The sequence below is a fragment of the Syngnathus acus genome, chromosome 8 (genome assembly GCF_901709675.1).
Source record: "Syngnathus acus chromosome 8, fSynAcu1.2, whole genome shotgun sequence".
NCBI lineage: Eukaryota > Metazoa > Chordata > Actinopteri > Syngnathiformes > Syngnathidae > Syngnathus > Syngnathus acus.
In genome coordinates, this window is record NC_051093.1 from 2,889,828 (window position 1) to 2,912,055 (window position 22,228).

Consider the following 22,228-nt stretch of genomic DNA (forward strand, 5'->3'; position numbering starts at 1 on the left):
TGAGAAAAACGATAATAGAACAAAATACAATCCTCCTTAAAAGAACATGCCAAAAACTGTGTAGGGGAGTTTTTTTTTGTTAACTTGGGATCAGTAGAAGGGAGTCTAGACATATCTTGTCGGAGTTTGGTGGGTGCGTGGGGGCTTGCAGTCTGGCGGCGTGCCAGCTCGCGGCGCTCTCCCACACGCCGCCTAATTGGAATGTTTTCAAACATCGTCTACGTTCAAACGATGGCGGACATTTTTTGTCTGCCGTAAATTCTAGCGCTTTCGGGCGGCGGGCTCGGATGGCGGGCTATCCTGCCGTTTGATGTCCAGAGCTCGTTAATGGGAACTCGGGCTGGTATGCGAGGTCACGGCCCGCTTTGATGTCAGCCGCCGTTTGTAAAAGATCAGGAAGCGTGGCAACTTTTTACGCCTTCTGCAGGTTGCGAAGGCCGAAAACTGGACGCGCGTTCCAGGAGGAAGCATCTCCAGACATCTGCGACTCGTCCCTGGCTCAAATTGCGGAGGTGCTACGGTCATCCATGCCTTTTGCAATTTTTAGGGAGTGTTTTCCTATCAGTTGGTGGTGCTAGTGCACCTTTAAGTGTGTTTTAAGACAGAAGAAGAAATCAAAACATTCAGGGCAGTTGTTGAGAAAATGGGAGAATTCTTTCCAAAAAGCAGCCTGCGTTGGCGTCATATCAACATGGAGGTGAAAACCTATTTCAGATTTGGGTGTCGGGGGGGGGGTTGCCAAGGAATTCTCGCTCAGCGTGTTTGATCCGACCTTGCCGCCATCAATCAGATGGCGGGCCTGCTCACGCTTTTTCAACTCCAAGAAGCCAAACAAAAAGTAGTTTTCACATAAATTCGCGTAACCTGACTAAAAAAAACATGTAACAGCCAGTTTAGTCTATATTGTCTTAATAGCAAGGACAAAAAGTGGACTCATTAAGCTTAAGGTTTGAAGGATGGGGAAGGCTCAGACAGATTCCCATCCGAGGTTTTGGAACTCTCAGACTTGAGGACTCCGCAGCCGTGACGGATGTTGACCGAGATAAGACGGACGAGCGGCTTTGTTGTCCCTTAGCAGAGCTGCTCCTCAATATCAACGCAACTTTGTTGATTTAGAAACCAGCGAGCCCTGATCGGGTTTCCAAACTTTCCCTTTGAAATGGAAGCGCAGGAGACACTCCACCGTCCCCTGAGGTCCTCCAATGGCCTCCAAAATCCCTGGACAGTCCAAACATGTACATTTAAAAGTCAAAGCAGAGACTATGATAATCAGATTTGCTTCTTTTTTATACAAATTATTATTTTCCATCAAAAGCCCTTTCTCAGTCTTGCTTTTGCTGTATTATAGTTTTAGGTGTCACAAAAGCAAAGAATATTGGCGTCAAAGTCACTTTTGTGCTTGTTTCACGTCACAAAATGTTGTTTTCCGACACTTTCTGCTTAGAAACTGGTGACACGTGTTTAATTAGTGATGGCTAAAAAACGATATATGAAAGTAATGCTATTTTGGGAATTTCAGGTGGTGGTCAAATAGTTGAAAATGTCCCGCAGAGGACAACTGATATCATGTAGTGAACCCGATGTACTATTTTTCATTTATCGTGTTAAAAAATAATGGCAGCTGTTCAATGAAGCCTTGGCTTTCTAGAGCAACAGCGCCATCGAGTGGCTCCGAAATTCCTCACAAGTTTTCCTGACGTGTAGTCTTTGGTGGCAAAATTACTCCATCTCTGTTCATTTCAATATATTTCTGTTACAAGCAGTCATTCGAGTCCAAGCACTATTTTGTGAGTTTTTAATCGTGTGGTGACGTCACGACCGTGACGTTACGCTCGTGACGTAGACAGTCAACTAACGTGCGAGCGATAACGAGCGGAGGACACGAGAGACGAACAGAGCGCAAGACAGCGAAGAGAGGAGGGCAGTAGCAACACCCACAACAACAACAAAAAAAAGAAGAAAAAGATGTCGAACGACCCGTGCGAGAGGTTTCAGGCGAACTTTTTCAACAAAAGCAAGTGTCAGAACTGCTTCAAGTCACGCGAGCTGCACCTGCCCGCGCGCCCACGAACGGAGCACGTAAGGACAAAACCAAATGTTGTATTTTGAAAGCCTTCGACTCATCACTTGCTAATTAATGTTCGCTTTATTGAGCTAATGCTGCATCGCTTCCTTCAAGCCGAGTCACGTGATGTCCTCTTCTAATATGGAAATGTTCTTCACAGGTGCTACCAAGCACCTCCTAGTTTAATATGGCACAATTAAGCTTCATTGATGTTTTTTTGAGGTGATAATAGCACCTTGGACTTCTTTTGAGTTTCATATCTAAGAACCGAAACTATTGGATCACGGCTGGTGCTATTCAGAATCATTAGGAAGGATCCTACATAGGACCCAAAAGTAGTTTCCCGATGCGATGGGTGATTCATTTTGCAAAGCGGCCACATTAAAACTGGAGCGCTTGAGCTAAGCTAACATGTTAACTTGCAAAATATTGAATCCTTGTGCAGGCCAAGGCGCTGTACGCCGGCTGGCTGTGTTTGGCACCTGAGGGGGCTGTCTTTGACAAGACTCCGCACAGATCACGGGTAAGGCGGTGCCGTCTTAACACTGTGATGATGAAGATGATTTTTTTCTGACCCACCCCGGAACCTCCTTTTGCTCCAGCAGAAATGGCAGCGTCGTTTCTTCGTCCTGTATGAAGACGGCGTTGTGACCTTCGCACTGGATGAGCTGGTGAGGCGGGCGGGCGGGCGGCCATGTTGCTCCAGATGTTTCACAGGGGATTTAGGATTAGTCCCAATGCTAATGCACATGCACCCCCTCCTTCTCCTCCTCCCCGCTTTAACCTTTACAACCCCCTCAAATGTTAATTCAGATATTAAGTCATACAATATTATCTGCTCTACATTTTTTACAAAATGTTTTCATCAGAGATGCAAGTAAACATTTCTAGGTGGTTTTATTTTTGTGTTGATCTGAATCTGTCCTTTTTTTTTAATGAATGAAGTGTGAGGTTTGTTTTCTGTCCACCAGCCCAGCACCTTACCTCAGGGCACACTAGACATGAATGCGTGCACGGCCGTGTTGGATGCTGAAGTGCGCACGGGCCAGAAGAACGCCTTGTGCATCGTCACCGCGCGTCGGCAAGTCTTTGTTCGTGCCGACAACAAGGACACCATCAGCGGGTACGTGCGCGATGACGCTCCGCTCACTTCCTGTCTTCTCCGGCCTTTTTCTGTTCTCATGCTTGGGCTCTCCTGCCAGGTGGCGTGATCAGCTAGCTGCCTTCGTGCAGGCCAACGGCAACAATGTCAAGAAGAAGCGCAAAGTGGACATCATCTGCGTGCAGGTACGAAATGAAAATTCTCAACTTGGTCACGTCAGCGTCTTCAACTTAAGCACTCTTATTCTCTGACAGGCTCCGTCACCGGCCAAGATGGCCGCCCCAGGCCCCACTTTTCAAGCGCTAGTGCTTGCAGATGGCCAACATCAGGAAGACCAACAGGTTGAGAAGATCCCGGTCTGGAATGTCACAGGGGGCCACGCCCTCGCAACAGGTGAAGTCCAAGTCCAAAGTTTGCATCCATGCGGAGATCTGACTGAGCCGGAGACCAAGTCCATCCAAACTTGTGCTAACAACCTAAGGTGACTACCAATCCAGTTCTTGCTCTGAAATCAATCAATCAATCAATCAATCAATCAATCAATCAATCAATCAATCAATGTTGATGCTCGTCACGCTTTGCAGCTGCGACTTTGCAGCGGGGAAGCTCTCGATGAGTGGCGAGGCGTCCGGGCAAGAGCAGGAAGTGAGAATGTACTCGTCCAGGAGTGACGCCCGCACCTCAGAGCGAGAGGTAAACGCTTGCAGATGACTTTAATCAGCCCTTTTTTCAAATAAACATGAATGCTGTCCACGAGTTCTGTAGTGGAAGTCATGTGACCAAACACTGCATCCCCATTGGCTCTGTCGCACACTTGTCAGATGGCAGCTATTGGCATCTGTACAGCTTCTGGCTGGATGCCGCTTTGATCGAGACCTGAGTGCGTGTCAGCATTTTCTGGACCGGCTCTGGACAGCTTTTTGGATTACAATCTCCAAAAAGCTTCCAGTGCTCGGTGCAGTGATCCAGTGGAGCAATGTCCCCCCCCCCCGTGATGCTCAGTGGTGGGCTAATCCTCACTGCTGAGCACCCGAACGCAAATGCAACCAACTGTTCCACTTTACTTGAAATCACGACAACATTGTAATTGATTTCATCAAATGTGTCTTTTTTGCAGCCCGATTTGTTAAACTTCAAAAAAGGTTGGCTGGTCAAGCTGGACGACGACGCTCAGGTGAACAAAAATCTTTTCTTGTTCAAGCACTGGAGTGTGTCAACTTTGTATTTGTCGCTCTCTAGTGGAGGAAGTACTGGTTCGTCCTGTCTGCTGACTGCCTCAACTTTTACAAAGACGCAGTGGCTGAGGAGGTTTGTCGAAACGCAGCTTTTCTGGGTTATTTTGCTTCTCGTTTTTGTGCCGTAACGTTTTCATTCCTGCCGCCAGGCTTCGGAGCAGGAAGGCGAAGTGGACCTGAGCGAGTGCTTCAAAGTGACCGAGCAGCAGGTCCACAAGAACTATGGCCTCCAGATTCACGTAAGACACTTAATTTTTTCTTCTTCTTCCCAAACGTAAACTTTTACGCTTCTCTCAACATGTTGCAGACTCCGAAAAGAATCTTCACGCTGTCGGCCATGACGGCGGGAATACGTCGGAACTGGATCCAAGCACTCATGAAAAATGTGCACACTGCTCCTGATGTCACTGGGTAACTTGTTTATGACTTTTGTAGGGTGAAACGACTGGTCGCTAATCATGTGACACGTGTTGCAGTTTGTCTCGCTCAGTGGTGGTCCTCAGTCCGAACCCAGAATCTTTGGTCAAACCGGACGTGGCTCCTGATTGGTCGGAGTCAGATCGGCGTTCCAAGCCCCGGAGCGTTCTGGAGCGAAGGCGGGAAGGTCGCTACAAGACTTTTGACTGGACCGACTTTCGGCCTCCCGGGAGATCGACGGATGTCGATCGGTCTCCGGCCCCGCCTCCTCCGCTGTACGGCGAGCTGGAGAAGAAGAAGAGAAGGGAGGCCCGGAGGAGGCGCTACGAGAGCATCCTGGGTTTGCCTCCTGGCCGAGAGGTGATGGGCGATGCGGCGGCCGCCGCCGGCAGCCTGAAGGATGAAATGGAGGCTTGTTGGAAGCAGGTGGAGATGAAGAACTCTCTGCGCAATGCCAAGATCCTCCACATCGACGACGACAACAACAACGCCGACGCCTCGCCCGACTACAAAAAGGCGGTCAGTACACGACTGGCTAGCATGCTTACTAACTCACGATAACAAAGTAGCTAATTTAGTTATTTGTATGTTGCAAGTTTGAGGATCTCAAGTGTCAACTGGAATTGTCAGAGCGCAGCCGACTGGAGCTGGAAGCTTGCCTGACCATGTGGACTTTTTATCACGCCAGGGCAACGGTAAACGCTGACGTTCATCTTCTCGACCAAACATTATGACTGCGTCAAGTCACGTTTCCTCCTCTCTTGTCTTTGCCAAAGTCGGAATGTGTTCACACATCCGGAGATGATGTTCACTCTCTGGGTGAAAGTCCGGTGGTTGGAATCCCAGAAAGCAGAATTCACGAGCGCCGGCATCTTGTCGACGACACGCCCGCAACGTGGCCCGGCGAGAAGGACGAGCATTTGGTTCCCGTCTGGTGCGAGAGCTTGGCCTTCACGGTGTCAGACAGCTCAGACCTTCAGACTGACCCTGAATCTCCAAACGAAGCTCTGGACATGGATTTCACGTGTGACCAAAGTGAGCTTCCCGGCACGGACGGTCCGCTGTGTCCGGACTCCGAAGGGGATTGTCGGTGTATAGCGATGAACGGCGTGGCCGAGGCGGGCGGCGACCAGCCAGAAGCGAGAAAGCTCTTTCAGGAAGTGGAGATCCTGAGCGGTCAGAAGGAAGCCCTCAACCAGCGCAATCAAGAAATGCTCAACCAGCTGAGCGAGGCCGACCGTGAGATCCAACGTCTCAAGGAAGAGCTCAGTCTCAGGTGTCCTAAAAAGACGGAGGACCTGGAGCGGGAACTTCTGGAGAAGGACCAGCGGCTCATGGAGGCACAGACCCGTATCACCTCCCTGGAGGACAGGCTGGGGGACGCCGAGATACTCCTGCGGCAGCGAGAGGAGGACCAGGAGGCTGCCGTGGCTAATGACGGGGTCACAAGCGTGGGAAAGGCCGAGGGCTTCCTACTGCGATGCTTCCAAGCCACCGAGGCCAAGCTGACGGAGCTTGAGCGGAATCTCCACCAATCGGAGCTCAGCTGCAGGCGGCTCCAGGCCGAGAACCGAGCCCTGAAGGAAGCAGGGAAGCTCCATGGACAAAACAAAGCCGACTTTCCTAGGCCCGCTCCCGCAGACGCCAGAACGCAGCAGATGCTGAAGTGGAGCTTGCTCAGGTGGAAGGTTCTGGACAGGTTCTTGGATGTTGTTGATAGACTGGAGGCGGAGAAGGAGGCAGGGCATCCGTCCGCTTCCCGCCAGCTGAAACTGGAGGAGCTTTGCAGCGAGCTGATGGATGGCGTCAACGCCAACGCTTCCCACTCACAGGAACAAGATGAGGAGCTTCTCAGTGACGTGGCACCCCAGAAAAGTCTGGAAAATCAAATATTGATGTTGGGGCGGAACCTTCTCAGGGAAGATGACAGCCCCGCCGTTTTGGATGGGAAACTCAAGGAGAACATTCAGCAAGTTCTAGGGAATGCTCAACGTTCCAACGCATCAGAAAGCGGCGGGACATCGGCGGATGGCGAGCAACCCAACGTGCTGGACAACAGCGGTGTGGAATTTTTGGGGCTGATCGTCCAGATCTTCTCGTCCTGGATCAACGTGGTGTCCTCCGACACGCGGGACAAAGTCGGGATGACGGCCGAGCATTTGCGGGCCACCTTCCTCTTCTCCACCGAGGCGGCCTTCTGCTGTCACATGACCAGCAAGTGCGACCGCCTGCTGGAAGAAAATGCCCAACTGCAAAGGCGACTTTCCCACGCTGAGAAGCGAGTTGCTAGCGTCGACGCCGGCTGCCAGACGCAACAGGAAGCGCAAGAAGAACAAGAAGAAGAAGGAGGCCAGGAAGTGGCAAGACACCAGGATGCGGGTCGAGTGACTGCGCTGATGGATCGTGTGAGTCATCTGGAGGAGGAGCTGTCAGTCAACAGACAGAAACTGAGCTCAGATCAGAGGCGACATGACGAGGAGATGCGCAACTTGAAGGTAGGGGCCCACAAAACACCTTCAAGGAGCTTCATTGAAGATTCTAAATTGTCTATGTTTACAAAGAATTTTTGCGTCATTATTGATGTCTGGTAACTTCGGTTGCTTTGGTCTTTATGTATAACTTCAACATTTTTTTCATCAGGTGGAGTGCGAGCGTGGGTTGGCCGCCATGGAAGCGTGTCACGTGAAGGTGGCCGAGGAGCTGCAGCAGCGACACCTTCAGAAAGTTGACTGCCTCCTGGCCGAGAGAGACAGGATACTGAACGAGGAGGCGGTCGCCACGGCAACCGGTGAGATGCTCCCTCGTGTGTGCGTGCGTGTGTCGACAATGGGAAGCGGCTGGTCAAAACATGGAAAATGATGAGTCATCAATTTGCTGTTTGTCGGGGTCAGCCATCGAGGCCATCGAGCGCGCTCACCGCGTCGAGCTGGACAAAGAAGTGCAGAGGAGATCTCAAACGCTCAATGTGACAGGCAATGCGCTCATGGAAGAAGTCTACAAGCTCCACAGGTACCCGCCAACAGCAGCCTGTTAGCATGTTAGCGTGTTCCGCATCAACCAGTGTGTTTGCATACCCGCAGTGAGGAGCTGGCGTCCTGTCAGCGGGAGCTGGAGGATCTCTCCTATGGGTTCACCCTCAAGTGTGTGGAGATTGGTCACATGACTCAGGAACTGGATGAGCTGAAGAAAACGCTGAGTCAGCAGCAGCAGGAGAAGCAAGACCTGATGGACCAAAACCAGGTACTAAACTGCAAAGAAATTGACCTAAAATGATTGGTGGAGAAACAATATTGTCAAATATCTGCAGACTTTCATTTTTGGCGGAAGAATTCGGTCTCTACCCCGTGGGAGGAGCATTATTTTGATATGTCGTCTTACAGGAGCTGAGCACTCACCTGGCAGCCGAGGTGAGTCGACTGATTGAACGGGATGTACTTCCTGTAAATCAGGACGACAACATTTACAAGATGGAGGTGAGTAGACTAAATGGGAACCATCCTATATACTGAATAAATATAGTTCACAATGCATTACTATACTGTAAAGACATTTTTAGGGAAAATGTAGGATATCTTGGTCCACTATAAGGGAAAAAATATTATTTGGGGCGAAAGGAATGAGTAAATGAAGGTGTGCTTGCAGCTCCTGCTGCGTGTAAAGGAAAGCGAGCTCCAGAGCATGAGGCGACAGGTCGCCGCCCTGCAGGACAACCTGCTGGCCACACAACAGATCCGAGTTAATTGGAGTGACGAATAACGAACGACACAGGAAGAAGCAGGTCGGAAATTCTGCTGAAGCCTCTCATGTAGCATATAAATTATCTCTGTATATCATTTTTTTCTCAGGCAATTCTTGAAGGTTAGTAGTGTTGTTTTGTACATTTTGGCCGTGGTGTAAATATTTCTTGCTTATTATTATGTCAATTCTGCTTGGAAAAGTCACTTGAACACATAAGGAAATTTCATATTTATTATTTTATTTGAGTCGCATATTTATTATTTCCTTGTGTTTCACAATAAAGACAAAAAAGTGAACTGTTTGTTGACTCAATAAAAAAAGCATCCTGGGATGACTGTCAAGTATTTCCACATTAGTATTTTAAAACAAAATATCCATGAAATATTTTAGAGTTAGGACTGTAAAACTACATTCTATGCTCAGAGGTTATTTTGAGGTTTATACGCAATCGTCAATCGCCTTGTTCCTTTACTCTTACTTTGGAAACAACACTACGTCTTCCGGTTTTGTTGTATTTGTTTGAATGACGACGTGATGACAGCTTTTGTCACAACAACAACATCATCATCATCATCTTTAAATAGTGAGTACCCATTACAACACCGTATTATTCAGATTTGATTAATATTACCCGTTTACCGCATGTCTTGTACGCGGCTTTTCGTTGTGATGACAAAAAAAAAACATTGACTACGTGTACGCGCTATGCTAGCTGTCCGGCCAGTTAGCATGCTAAGCAACTAGCATGGTGTGGGCTGGTTGGTGGGCCTGCTGAAGCCGGCGGAAGAGGTTAGTCAGCGTGGAGAGCCTGGCCCGGGACCCGGCCGGAACCTCTGCACCACAGCTGCTGGTAAGAAAGTCCACTTCGTCATTTGTTCAAAAATAAAATATTACTTTTTAATGAGGGTTACGTGTAAAGTAACGTCGCTGTTTGGTTTTGACCATATTAAATTCTTAGCTCGTACTGTAAATAACATTAACATAGAATTAAAATTGTGTATGAAAACGTATAAAACGAGAAACTAACTAGAGGAAAAAAACAGACAATTGCTTGAAGCTGCTCATCAATGTTGCTATTTTGATCAAAGAAAATTACGGTCTATTGGAGCTGCTATTGTCTGTATGACCATATTAAACTGTAATCAAATTCGTGTTTCAGCAATGGAGGCGCTCCCGTCTGAGCCTTCCGTCATGGCCGTCGACCTATCCAAGAGCTTCTCCGCACCGTCCCGGACCCGAAACCAGCGCACCCCTGCCTCTGACCTTCCCACCAAGCCTGAGTGGTACCACAGATGTCCGACCGGCTCGTGTCTGGATTCCTCATATGGTACCGGAAGCTACGAACGGGAGGACGGTGTGGCGCCTAGCCATGTGAGCGCCGGGCTCCCTCAGGGCGTGTACCGCGATGGCGACCTGTGGTGTCCCGGCTTCTACCAGGCGGGTGCCAGCTGCGAGGACGACAGCGACAGTGGCTCAGACGTCATCGTTCTGCTGGCGGCCTCCAAAGAACCATTGCTCTGCGCCTCCTTCGTGGCGGATGGCGTGCGGCGCATAGTGGAGCCACTGTCGCCCGCCCCATCCTTGCCGGGATGCTGCCAGCAGACGCTCAGCTTGCAGAGTAGCGACACCTCGTCATCAGAGGAAGAAGAAGAGGAGGAAATGGAGGAGGAATCTGAAAGCTCGGCGGACATCCCACCGCATCACGCGAGACCTGTCGTCCTACTCGCGGACCTCAGCACCGACTACGCAGTCTACGACGGTGCCACGCGCTCCTGCGCTGACGTGTTGAGCGACGATAGCGACGTGGTCGAAGTCCCGAGCACACGGAAGAGGCCGACATTTCCTCCAAATAAAATTCAGGACAAATCTGCTGCCGTGGGACGGAAGCGCAGTGTCCGAATCAGTGCAAATTCCGTGCAGACGCCCTTGTCGCCCTGGAGCACACGACACCGTCTCGCGAGAAGCGCAAAAAAAGACGCAGTGGGCGTTTACTACGAAAGCTGCAACTCTGACGACGCCACGGGTTACGCACTGGAAAGCGACGACGATGTTCATGGGTGCCACGCCGGCAGAGAGTCAGACAGCTCCTGCCAATCCTGGGGCCTCAACCAATCTCATGAAGCTCATCAACATCTCACCGCCGACAAAGCTGAGGACGCACGAGAAACCGATCATGTTAACGAATCAGGCGGCTTCCACCCGCGCCGCGTCACCAACAAAGCCAACACGTCTCGCCAAGGTCACACTAGTGAATCGGATGATGCTCTTCAACGTCACGTCCCAGACAATCCTGATAACACTCGCCAACGACACGCTGCCAACAAATCAAATAACTCTCAGCGGCGCCGCGCCACCAACAAATCTGCCGACACTGGAAAAAGAACTTCAAAGTCGTCGGCGGTGGCTAAAAAATCTGTGAAGAGACAACGGCGCAAACGTAAGGCGTGGTGTCCACCGTCGTCTCTTTTCTCGCCGCCGGAGCCTCAAATCAAATTAAGGTGCACTGCCATGCAAGAAGTGGCCAAGAAGAAGAAGACGTCGGACAACTTTTGCCCGTTTGTGCGAGTGCGAACGCACGGCAGCTTGCGGCCAAACGACGTGACGGTGGTCAACCAGCAGGACCAGCTGGACGTCTCGCTCCAAAAACAACAAAACGCTGCTCGCTCTTCTGGCGTCATCCCCAAAACATCCTGCTTCCGTCTGGGTCGACTTAAGGACGCTGGCGACGCAACGCCGCTGTGCTGCCTGTGTGGTCGCCAGGCCAACGCCGACGGGCTAGGTGACCTCCACGGGCCGTACTTTCCCGCGTCGGGCCGGCCCGCCGAGTTGCTGGAACGCGGTGACGCCGCCGCCCACCAGCTTGACGAGCGCTGGGTCCACTCAGACTGCAGCGTGTGGAGCGGCCAAGTCTTCCTGGTGCGAGGAAACTTGTACGGCCTACGGGAGGCGGAGCAGCTGGCGAGCCACACGGTGGGTCCAGTCTTCTTTTTGCTTTTTTGTCTGCCTGTGATGACATCATCTTCTGCTAATCAGTACTTCTACTCCCTCTGTCAGATTTGCTCTGGGTGTCATCTGTCAGGCGCTATTATGGGATGTTCGCACAAAGGCTGCACACGATCTTTTCACTACGCCTGCGCTCTACCCTCAGGTACCACCTGAGCGTATGCGTCTGTCTGATGTGTGCGCACGTGTGTATTTTACATGTGAACATGCGCACGTGTGTTTTCAGGTTGCGTGCTGAACGAGGACAACTTGTCACTGCGTTGTTCACAACATCACATGACCACGTGTCAACAACAACATGACGGACACGCACGGGTGCGTTGATTTGTCTGAGCGTGTGTGTTTGTGCGTGTGTTTTGACATGAGTGTTGCATGTGACGCGTCAGAGGAAAAGTTGGCGAGCGGCGCGGCGTCACATCAGGTGACAGACGGAGGCGACCATTCATATCACTGACACATGATTGACATATGGAATCACATGACTCAACGTCGGCGCTCCGCAGTCATCACGCGTAAGTAATCTGACTACTTCGGTAACTAACACAAAAAAATTCAAAGTTCTCAAGTTTGCTTTCTTTTGCAAACATCCTCAGGCGGCAGGGCCTTCTCTGACCACGCCCACTCTCCCGTGACATCATCAAACCCAGCCCGAACATCTGTGTACGTCAGCGCCAATCAAACTTTACGGTACCGTTTGCCCTCCAGTGTAAGTTTTGTGACGGTTGTCACATTTTTGGGTGTGTGCATTTATTTCGCATGTGTTTTTCAGGTGACGCGTTGACGAGCACGACAAAGGTTTCAATACAACAGCAAATTTCAATGCGAGTTGCCTTTTTGTATCACTCAACGTTTGTTTGATGCTGATTTGCAAATTTTCTTCACTTTTTTACTTTTATATCAAGTTTTAGAACTCCTCTATTTTCAGATTTTTGTTTTGAAGTTTAACCCATAAAAGCTTGAGCAATATTGATTTTATTACCAAAACCAGATAACGATGGCAAATTCTCAATCAGTGCAAAAAATGATCTAGAAAAGTTGTCTTCCATCTCTGATTTAAAAAAAAAAAAATTCAAATTTATTGACCAGCGTTCTTAACCGTTCATAAGTCCAGTATTATTTTTGTTATAGCTGTTGCTTGGATACGCATCATTAGTCTCGTCACCATCATTTAAAATGACTACATTATGATGTCAAGTCTGTTGTTTATGCTTGTTCGAAGATCAAATACAGGAGATCACTTTTGAGTAAAAATTGCTTCCATGTTTATTTTGAATGAACAAGCAGGTCTTGCTCGCTGCATTTTGTTATGATCTCACACACCAATAAATGACATGAGAATGAATTAATCTCAGTGTGTACCGGCTAGGCTTCACTTTTCATCACATCCGACATCTTAAATTTGCAATTTTTTTAGGAACTACATGCATACAAGCAGCACAGATCTTTTTTAACAAGGTGTCAATATATTGTAGTATGGATTCAACCAGATATAAGTATCTACATAAACAAGAAACAATGAGTCACTAAAAGCATGCTATGGACCCCAGTGCCAGTTAAATGTGAAACTGGGCAAAACCGTGCGCCGCCCGGGAATCGAACCCGGGTCGCAAGAATGGGAATCTTGCATGATACCACTACACCAGCGGCGCTTTGACAACCTTTCGCGAAAATAAGTCTTAATATAAATGATAGTATCACATCTAATATATTTATATGTGACATGTTAAGCACGTTCGAAAAAATATATATATGTATTCACATCCTTTTTTTTTCGTAATGTACTAGCGGCATTCCCCCTCGCTGACATGTTGTCAATTACAAGAGTTGACCACTAGATGTCACTGCCCACATTTGTTCTCCTCTCTTAACTTGTTGACCACATCTCTACTTTGAACACTCTCAGCAAACGTCTCAAATACTAACCACATTCAGTTTTACAGGTGTCACGACAATAATCATCTGAATTATAGATTAAATAACGTTTTGAGTCATTAATTGGTTTAAAGCTAAGTGAAAAATGCTAATTTGGTTGAAGCTTGTCGTCCGGTTGATAGCTGTGTGTGTGCGCGCGCGTCACTTTCTTCCTGCCTCCTTACTTGCGGGCGCGTGCTCGTGATGCTGCGGTGACGTCACAGAGGGGAGAGACTCCGCTGGGTTGCAGTCGGCACCGGCGGCTGCAGGTTCACAAACTTCAACGCGTGCGTGACGGACGAACGCTCCTTTCCACGCTCCTCTTCCACGAATATCTTTGAGCTCAGGACCTCAATCTGGTGGAATTGTGTTGACTAACTCACCAAGCTACAAGCCAACTCATGGACGCCAAGTGGAGGGAAAGTTGCAAGGGCGCTTTTGGAGTGTCTCCTCAAACGTGGACGTTATGGTGACGATGCTGGCGGTGAGGATGATGATGTTGGTGTACTGATGTTTGAAGATGATTAGCGAGGAGAGAAGCAGCCACGTCAATAAACAGTCGGCCGTGGTGGGCTTGCTGATCCGCTCTCCCAAGAGGAGACTCGCCCAACTCGGTCGGAAAGCCAGCAATGGATCAACACAGTAAGACCAAACAACTTTACTTTTTCTACCTGCATACTTCTCCAAATAGACGCACTACTCCAATTTCTGTCAACATTTATTCTACTTTACACCGTGTTTTACATAATGTCACATATAGTTAAAGTATGAATCAGTCACCGATGCTTTTCATTGGCTTTATTCCCTCGAGCGGGAACAGGATACACATTGAAGAGCTGCTATCGGCCACAACTCAGGGCCAGTCACTCTGCACACTGACCGATTAGCTTGAGCCAACGTCCGTCCTGTCCTTTAATCTGAGATATTGCTTTATTGTAATCACAAAGATATCACAGACACTCACAACAAAGCAAATCAAGAGAACAACAACTAAACTACTGACTTTACATGATTGATGTGTATGTATATTTTTATTGATCACATCTTAAACGCGTTTATGTTGTGCGCTGCAGGTCCCAAGGTTCGGCCGGCACCGTCCGCTCTGCCGAGAGTTCGGGCGTCCGGCAGCCGGCCAAGTCCAAAATCCGGCGCCACAATAACAACAACAACAACAAGAAGCGTCTGTCCGGTGTGTTCAACCACAGCCCCAACCTCCCCCGAAGCGACGGAGGCGGCGGCTCGGCCTCGGCGCAGGACGACCCGGCCGAGCTGTCCTGCCAGCTGTCTGTGCCCGGCATCCTCAAGATCTTCGGGAGTGATATTTGCCAGGGCGCCAACTACAAGAGCGTCCTGGCCACCACACAGTCCAGTGCCAAGGAACTTCTCAAAGAAGCTTTGGACAGGTCAGAATCATAAGTGAGATGTCTCCAATCAGATGCTGCTAAGCGAGAAGTCGCACTGACTGGCTGACATTTTGGAAAAAAAATCAAGAAATTCTTGAAGGTCTTAATCTGGCGTTGACCGAAATTGTCCCCGTTCAGGTACAGTCTGGAGAAAGCGGACGCCGGCGCCTACGTGCTGTGCGACGTGATCGGCCAGACTGGCCCGGGCGGGCATTGGCAGCGAGAATGTTTCCGCGTGGTGGGCGACCACGAGAAGCCGCTGATGCTGCAGTCGCTGTGGAAACCCAAAGAAGGATTCTCGCGACGCTTCGAGATCCAGCTGAGGCTCCGCGTGGAGGAGCAGAGCCTGAAGGAGCGGGACACTGTCACGGCAGGTACATACAACAATAACGAAACTTGCTCAGCAGATGGGCCGCATCCAATATGGCCGACGTGTGTGTGTGTGTGCATGTGTTTGCGTCTCAGCGGCCCAGTGGAAGGATTTAGGGGAGACGCACAGTCAGCCTTTTCTGGCTTGATCCTTTGTCCTCCTCCTTATCTGCGCCTCTCATGGAAGGCAGCCACGGGAGACCAAAGCTGTCCTTATCTCTGTTTACGATGCCGCGGCATCCAAAGCCACTCAGCGCCACGTGATAACTGCTAGCGCCGTGCTTCCTGCTCGCACAGGAACTTCGAGTCCCGTAAACTGTCTCGTGATGTGCATAACATAAGAAGCATAAGATGAAATAAGTGAACGCTGCGGGTTCTTGTGTCCAGGAATCAATGCTCAAGCCCGCAAGCTTCAGCGGAACCGCTCCAGGGCCACCTCATTGTTGGTGGACAGCAGCTCCGCAGAGGGCCTGGACGGGACTGACTTCTGGAGGAGCCTGAGCGAGATGGACCTGAGCGCCATGGGGAAGGAGGCCCGCGAGGCGCGCCACTCCCGAGACCAGGACCGGGACAAAGATCAGGACGAGGATGAGGACAAGGACGCTCTCAGGTTGTTGGGCACGGAGAAGGAAGAGACGGAGAGCAGCGACGACAACGCCACGCAGTACTCCATCCACCCGCCCTTTGACTTTCCCTACTTCCTGCTCCTGCACGGATACAACCACAGACAGGTGACATGCTACGATGCGTTCAGCCATGGTGGGGTTGGACAAAAACGAATTGATTAGGTTTGATCGTGTGTGCGCATGCGCACAACATTAAAGTTCTCTCGGTGTGCTCAAGAGTGTGACGGACAGGACGGGATGTCCTTTTGTTGGCACTCACTGAGCGTTGCTCAACGCCAGGGGAGGACACGCAGGCACAAGGAGATCAGATAAACCTGATTACGAGCAGGTGGGCTATTCCGGGAGGGCCTGAGAGTCGGGGGAGGGGCCGTCCAATCACAGGAAGGCTGGCCTTCAGAAAGCCGAAGCACTTCCTGTTGTCCTCAAGTCTTAACCTTTCACTTTCAAGCAAGTCCTAAAATTGGCCACCTAAGTCCGACTGGAGTTGAGTCATGTGACCAGATGGCAGGGAGGCCGTCTTGACTCTGAGATGTTTTTGGGGATGCCATGATTTTTTTTTGTCTTGCGGCACTTTAAGTTTTTGTTTGTTTGCAGGACTTTGTCATCTACCTGCTCAGCGGGAGCAGCACGGTGTTGGGCCGCTGCGGCGAGCATCGCGCCGGCGAGGATGAGGAGCGTCTGAAGGTGGACATCCTGCTCTTCGCCCCCGACGTGCTCCCCCGCCATTGCCGCGTGCGCCGTCTGGACGCCGCCACCCTACTCAAGCCGCTCCACGGCGCCCCCGTCACAAAGAATGGGGCACCCCTAAAGGAGGAGGCGGAGCTTCACCCTGGCGACCTGGTGGGCTTGGGGGAGCACTACCTCTTCATGTTCAAGGACCCCACCGGCGCGGCAGCGGGAAACCTGCGCAAGGTTCTGAAAGTGTAACTTCAAAACCTTTTGAGAGTGGGCTGGGTTAACTCTACTTTCCGCAGACGCCTCCCTGGATGAGCCGCCTGTGTCCCAACTGGGCTTCCGAGCATCATCCCGGCTGTCGGTCGTGTGGCTGGCGCCCCGCTGCTGCCAATTTAGCGGAAGACGGCGCCGCAATGCTAAGCTACAATGCGGAATGGGAGGACGAGGTCCTGCGGATGATCCTGAACATGTGGGAGCCCGGTGATGGGGGGCCCAAGCTGACGGTCGCCTTCCTGCTCAGCCTGTGCCTCCGGCGCTCGGCCGGCGCGCGCGACTTGGACCGCTTCAGGCGCCTCCTGCTCAACGTGGCCGCTCGGGTGCAGAACGCCGTCTGGGTACAAAGCAACACCAGCTTTTTGGAGACAATGGTTCTCTGACTCAAACACAACTCAAGAGTGTAACATGTTTTATCGCGCAACAGGACAAGACCAAGGAGCTCGCGTCGATGCAGTCAGACAGGTGAGCCGACTCAATCCGCACCTGCGTCGGTCCGGAGGATTTCTTTTCTTACGTTCGGTTTGTGCGTTGCGATTAGCGAGCCCTCGCCGCAGACGCAACAACTGATCTCGGGTCTGCGTCCCCTGGCTGCGTGGATGGCAAACACCATTGAGCTTCTGCACTTCATACAGCACCGCGTCCCTCAGCTGATGGCCACCGAGGGTGACCGCCGCCGGCCAGGTGAGCTGTCAACCCCCCCCCAGTCCGTTTGTTCATCACTCACACAAGCGTCACACCGACAGGTCTGATGGACGAGGAGGAGGTTGCGTCCACTCGTGCTGCCTGCGAGGAAGCCATGACGGTGCTGGAGGAGGTCATCATGTTCACCTTCCAGCAGTCTGTCTACTATCTCACCAAGGTTTCTCACACACACACACACGTTTACAATCTCCCCCGCATACACATACTCTCACTCACTCACATTCGCATTCTCTCCCTCGCACACACAAACACACACACAGAATGTGTTTGGGAAAGAGCACTGTGTCAACACGCGGGAAGCGCACACAATGGAAAGATCAGCTGGCCTTATCTGCAGCCCTCAGTGGCCAAAGCCTAGCAGATAGCGCAACACACACTCAAAACACTTTCACACACACGAATAATCCTCCTCTCACACACACAGTGTTTCCAGAGAGGAAGTGAGCATGTGTGGGTGTACGGAAGGGAGGAAGGTGTGTTTGATTTCCTGAAAAACGTGTGGGAATACTTGAGAAGATTTATGTGGCCTTCACAAGAAGGTCATCATCACAAGCCCAAAAAAAATCAGATTCAGAAAGGGAGCGAAAGGTCGCGTCAGTGATGCGTAAGCACGATTTCCTACGTTGTGCGCTGGCGACCAAGCAGCTGTTTGTGAGTCAGCCGTCTTTTTCTGCGGAGGTGATGTCACGCGTGTGCGCAACAATGAGAAAAATGCCGAGGAATCCGTGCCGGTGTCAACCTTGCGCGCATTTCATTCTTCTCGCAAGTCCAAAGGAAGCAGCGAGGTGGGGCTGGATGAGTCTCATTGCTCTGGAATGAATGATTCAAAGCTTTTTTGTGTGTGTGTGTGTGGGGGGGGGGGTGATGATGACCCAGTCCCAACTCCTAAGAAGTTCTCCCCTTTCTGGTTTTGGTTAGAGCATGTACTCGGCGCTGCCAGCCGTGCTGGACAGCAATCCGTTCTCGGAGAGCGGGCATCTGCGCGTGCCAGACGGCCTGAGCGGCATTCTGGAGGTGCTGAAGGAAGCGCTGCAGCTCTTCACCTCCTTCCAGGTGCACGCCGACATCTGCCTGCAGTTGTGCGCGTACCTCTTCTTCTTCATCAACGCCTCGCTCTTCAACGCGCTCATGGAGAGAGGTGAGAGCCGGCCGCTAAGCTAACCGTGCTAACCTTCGGGAAAGAGCGGCTCGGATGTACTCGCGTGGGACTTTTTGCCCCCCACAGGCTCGGCAGCGGGTTTCTACCAGTGGTCACGAGGGGTCCAGATGCGGGCCAACCTGGACCTGCTGATGGACTGGCTGCAGAGCATCAGCTTGGCCGACGTGGCCGCCGACTTCTTCCAGAAACTCTCGGCCGCCGTCAACCTGCTGGCCACGCCCAAAGAAACGCTCCTTCAGGTCGGGCCTCATTTCACGCGTGACCTTTTTTGGTTGAGCACTTTTAAGTACGACTGCAGCATGAGTCAGGATGAGGTCGCTAGCAGTGGTCACTAGGAGCGTTTTAATCGACCCCTCCCATGTCCCCCCTCTCCCTCGGCCCCTCCCACCCCTGGAAGTGCAGCCATGTGGATGTTTGGAGCTATTCTGGGAGGCGGCCCAGCCGCAACGCGCATAATCAATGGCCACATGTTCCAACGTTAGTGTGTGCGCGCGTCTGCTTGTGAATGTGTGGCTGAGGTTTCTAAAAGTGCTCTTGTGAGGTTTCCTTGAGTGGACCACGTTGGTGAGCTTGCTCAACATTTTGTGGCCTTCAAGCCTAACGTGCAGAATTCATTCACTTTGTTTGTCAACAGCACAGTAACGCCAATGTAAACAACAAATTAAATATTTCGTCATGGAGGAAATACACTTTGAGTGCCAGATAAAAAAAATTATTCAGACAGAGAAAATGTTTGTCATTTCTTAAATATGTCATGACCACCGTTGAAGTGCTTTGGGAAGCTTGTAGCCAAAAAGATGATGACTTTGTTGCTCGTGCAGTCGTCGTGGACTTCGCTGAGGTCCGAGTTTTCCGCCTTGAACGCGGCGCAGCTACAGCACATGCTGAGCCAGTACAACACGGCCAAGAACCGACCCGCTGGTTGGACTCCTGGGCCTGAACACGCCGAAGACGCCTGCAGGACGGGTCTGTGCTTATTAAAATATCTGTAACATAGTTTAGAATTTTTTTTTTTTCAGTTCAGAGATAATTTGTGTGTAAACCTGTGTGCGTGTGTGTGTGTGTGTGTGTGTGTGTATGTGCAGTGGACATTTTGGAAAGCTTTGACCAGCACCCGCCGCTCATCCTGCCAAGCAGGAGTTTCTTTTTGGAAGAAGCCCACCTGGACCCTGCCCTCCTGGAGCAGCTGGCCCGCTTGCAGCAGGTCATCGACCAGACCTCCCCCAGGGAAGGGGAAGGGCAGGAGGTAACGAGTTGTCTTCATTTTCTGTATGGAAATTTCTTTGGGTCTTCTTCACACTTCACTTTACATCCTTTTGCTTGTGGTGGACATTGTCCTCAGATCTCCTCAGCATCGTCCGCAACCACCTCGTGTGAGACCTTGCGTCCCCCTTGCCCGCTGCCGGAGCCCGCCGACGACCCCGACGTCACCGAGCGGGTCGTGACCCGAAAGCTGAAGGAGCCGGGCGGCACTGGCAAGCTGGACGGTCGCAACCTGTGTGCTCCTCCGGACCCGTCCTGCCTCCTCACGCCTCCCGACACCCCGCAAGCAAACCAGCTTGCAGACGGTAACAAGCGCAATCCAGCACACCATTTCACACGCACACAAAAATCACTTAAGTGCTTTAACGGTTCATCTTGCTAATGTGACCCCCCCGCACACACACATGCCCCCCCCTCGATCCCCCCTGCAGTGCTGCTTTAAGCTTGAGGATTGACTTGATCTGAAGCAGATGTCTTAACTCTCATTGGCTCATTTCTTACTCTGCAATTAACTTTGGCACGGTATTATTTTCCATTTCCGAGTCATTAAAAAGAGAACCTCATCAACGTAGATGATTTTTTTTTTTTTAACACTTTATTAATCCCGCAACTTGCATAACTTAACCGATTCACGATTCGGTTCAGAAATGAAAACCGGCGTTTGTTGCCGAACATGCCGGCGTGCTTTGCGGGCCTGGCTGAACGTTATTTGGAAAGTTTGCTAATCCTATAATCGGCGCCAAGAATTGCAGCGAGGCGCTGAGGTCAGGACAGAAAAGAACGACGGCGGTGACGGCGGCCACCCGTCAGGACAATTTACAGTCCACTTGCTGCCTGGAATCTTAATCGGACGCGTGCGCCTTTGTTTGCGCCACCTACACTCACTGTGTGTGTGTGTGTGTGTGTGGGTGTGGGGGGGGGGTGCATGTGTATTCATCGTGCCGGGAAAAGCACTGCAGGGGGTTGCAGTGGGAATACTATTGTTGGCTTTGACTCAGCTCGCTTTAAGTTCCATGCACACATAATGACAAAAAAAGATTGCAGAAGTCAAAGTTTGTAAGTAGCATTGTCAGCAAAATCTCGGTGATCTTTAGCGGTTAGCAGTAGCAGTGTCACACTGTTAGCCAAATTACATTTTTGTTTCTGCGCAGAGGGTGAGCGCGTTGTCGAAAAGGACGATGACGACGACGATGTGTTCACGGTGGAGATCTATCGCGGTCCTCACGGTCTGGGCTTGGCCCTGGTGGACGGCATGGTACCGCTGCCTTCAGGCCGACTATTACTTTACTTTGACGGGAAAACTCCTCACGCTATTTTTCTTGGTTTTGTGTGAGCAGAAGACACCACTGAGGATGAGCGGGATTTACGTCAAGTCGCTCGTTCCCAACTCGCCCGCCGCTTTGTGCCTCCGCCTCAAGACAGGAGATCGAATCCTCGCCGTCAACGGCGTCAGCTTGATCGGAATGGACTACAGTGTGTAAGTGCAAACATCTGGAATGTGAGAGCGGGAAAGATGCGGCCCCAAAATAAAATCTCGCAAACGAATTGAGCCCGTGAATATGCAGGTGTGGACTTTCTGTTCCCCAGTGGGCGTGAAGTGATTCGCTCTTCGGGAGACTCGTTGAGACTGCTGGTGGCCAACATGGACCCCAACAAAAACGCCAACAAAAGCTCAGAGACGACCAAATGCTGAACAGGAAGTCAAGAATGTTTCCTGCTTCCTGTCCGGAAGTCTCTCCACTCACTGCAAAACCTTTTATTGTTGTTGTATTTTCTCAATGTTTTTACTCATTTGTATTTATAAAAATGCTATTTTCTCATATTTGTACAGTTAACGTAATCACAATAAATCCATATCATTGTGGGGTGTGCTGGCATAGGCGCGCTCGCAATGTGACAGGAAAGCAGCAGGGTGTGTCTGCACCACTTTTTTTTCCAGTTTTATTTTTGAAAATGACTGTGACCACAACTGCGTCCTGATGACTTCCTGCACAAATCCAAAGAAAACACCCAAAAGAGTGATTGGCTGCCCCCTGGCGGCTGCGTCCAGTTCAGCATGTATCTCAAAGCACTTTACAAAGGCAGCACAATTTGTTTGACATCACCTCGCAGTCACAATAAAAGAATATGACATTCATGGATAATATTTCTTAAAGCAGTCTGGTGAGTAGAGCTTAGCAGGTATGCCTCGAAGTTTATTGGATTGGGGTTCAATTATGGGCCCTGGCCTTCCTTTGTCAAGCAGATAAGTGTTTTCTAAAATCCTAACTAGCTTTTTAAAAGC

The 22,228-nt window shown here is 50.6% G+C and overlaps 3 protein-coding genes and 1 non-coding gene across 5 annotated transcripts; 3 read left to right on the top strand and 1 right to left on the bottom strand.

Moving 5' to 3' along the window:
- Positions 1–1,860: 1,860 nt before the first annotated feature.
- LOC119126230 (myosin phosphatase Rho-interacting protein-like) lies at positions 1,861–8,827 on the top strand. Its single transcript, XM_037257366.1, has 19 exons — positions 1,861–2,079; positions 2,511–2,588; positions 2,671–2,736; positions 3,037–3,188; positions 3,268–3,352; positions 3,422–3,648; positions 3,752–3,860; positions 4,285–4,341; positions 4,407–4,475; positions 4,552–4,641; positions 4,710–4,813; positions 4,879–5,338; positions 5,416–5,514; positions 5,596–7,314; positions 7,460–7,607; positions 7,711–7,828; positions 7,900–8,059; positions 8,200–8,292; positions 8,462–8,827. Exons 1-19 carry the CDS (start codon positions 1,966–1,968, stop codon positions 8,573–8,575), a joined length of 4,062 nt encoding a protein of 1,353 aa, XP_037113261.1. The 5' UTR covers positions 1,861–1,965; the 3' UTR covers positions 8,576–8,827.
- Positions 8,828–9,065: 238 nt separating this feature from the next.
- On the top strand, positions 9,066–12,903 carry LOC119125996. 2 transcript variants are annotated; one of them, XM_037256979.1, is made up of 8 exons: positions 9,066–9,140; positions 9,270–9,407; positions 9,717–11,527; positions 11,612–11,705; positions 11,787–11,875; positions 11,947–12,072; positions 12,154–12,247; positions 12,330–12,903. In XM_037256979.1, the coding sequence occupies exons 3-6, from the start codon at positions 9,719–9,721 to the stop codon at positions 11,983–11,985; spliced, it is 2,031 nt and encodes a 676-aa protein (XP_037112874.1). In that variant the 5' UTR covers positions 9,066–9,140; positions 9,270–9,407; positions 9,717–9,718; the 3' UTR covers positions 11,986–12,072; positions 12,154–12,247; positions 12,330–12,903. The 2 variants fall into 2 exon arrangements, with proteins under 2 accessions (XP_037112874.1, XP_037112875.1); XM_037256980.1 differs by lacking the exon at positions 9,066–9,140 and having other exon boundaries at positions 9,151–9,407; positions 12,154–12,220.
- Positions 12,904–13,138: 235 nt separating this feature from the next.
- Positions 13,139–13,209, bottom strand: trnag-ccc. Its single transcript has one exon. It is a non-coding gene; the product is annotated as a tRNA-Gly (tRNA).
- Positions 13,210–13,642: 433 nt separating this feature from the next.
- si:ch73-281f12.4 (RA_Radil_like and Myo5p-like_CBD_Rasip1 domain-containing protein) lies at positions 13,643–22,081 on the top strand. Its single transcript, XM_037256989.1, has 17 exons — positions 13,643–14,113; positions 14,545–14,874; positions 15,013–15,248; positions 15,631–15,974; positions 16,464–16,781; positions 16,844–17,158; positions 17,245–17,282; positions 17,359–17,501; positions 17,564–17,679; positions 18,441–18,660; positions 18,748–18,920; positions 19,503–19,647; positions 19,767–19,927; positions 20,024–20,249; positions 21,096–21,199; positions 21,282–21,421; positions 21,532–22,081. The coding sequence occupies exons 1-17, from the start codon at positions 13,992–13,994 to the stop codon at positions 21,635–21,637; spliced, it is 3,237 nt and encodes a 1,078-aa protein (XP_037112884.1). The 5' UTR covers positions 13,643–13,991; the 3' UTR covers positions 21,638–22,081.
- The last annotated feature ends 147 nt before the right edge of the window (positions 22,082–22,228 follow it).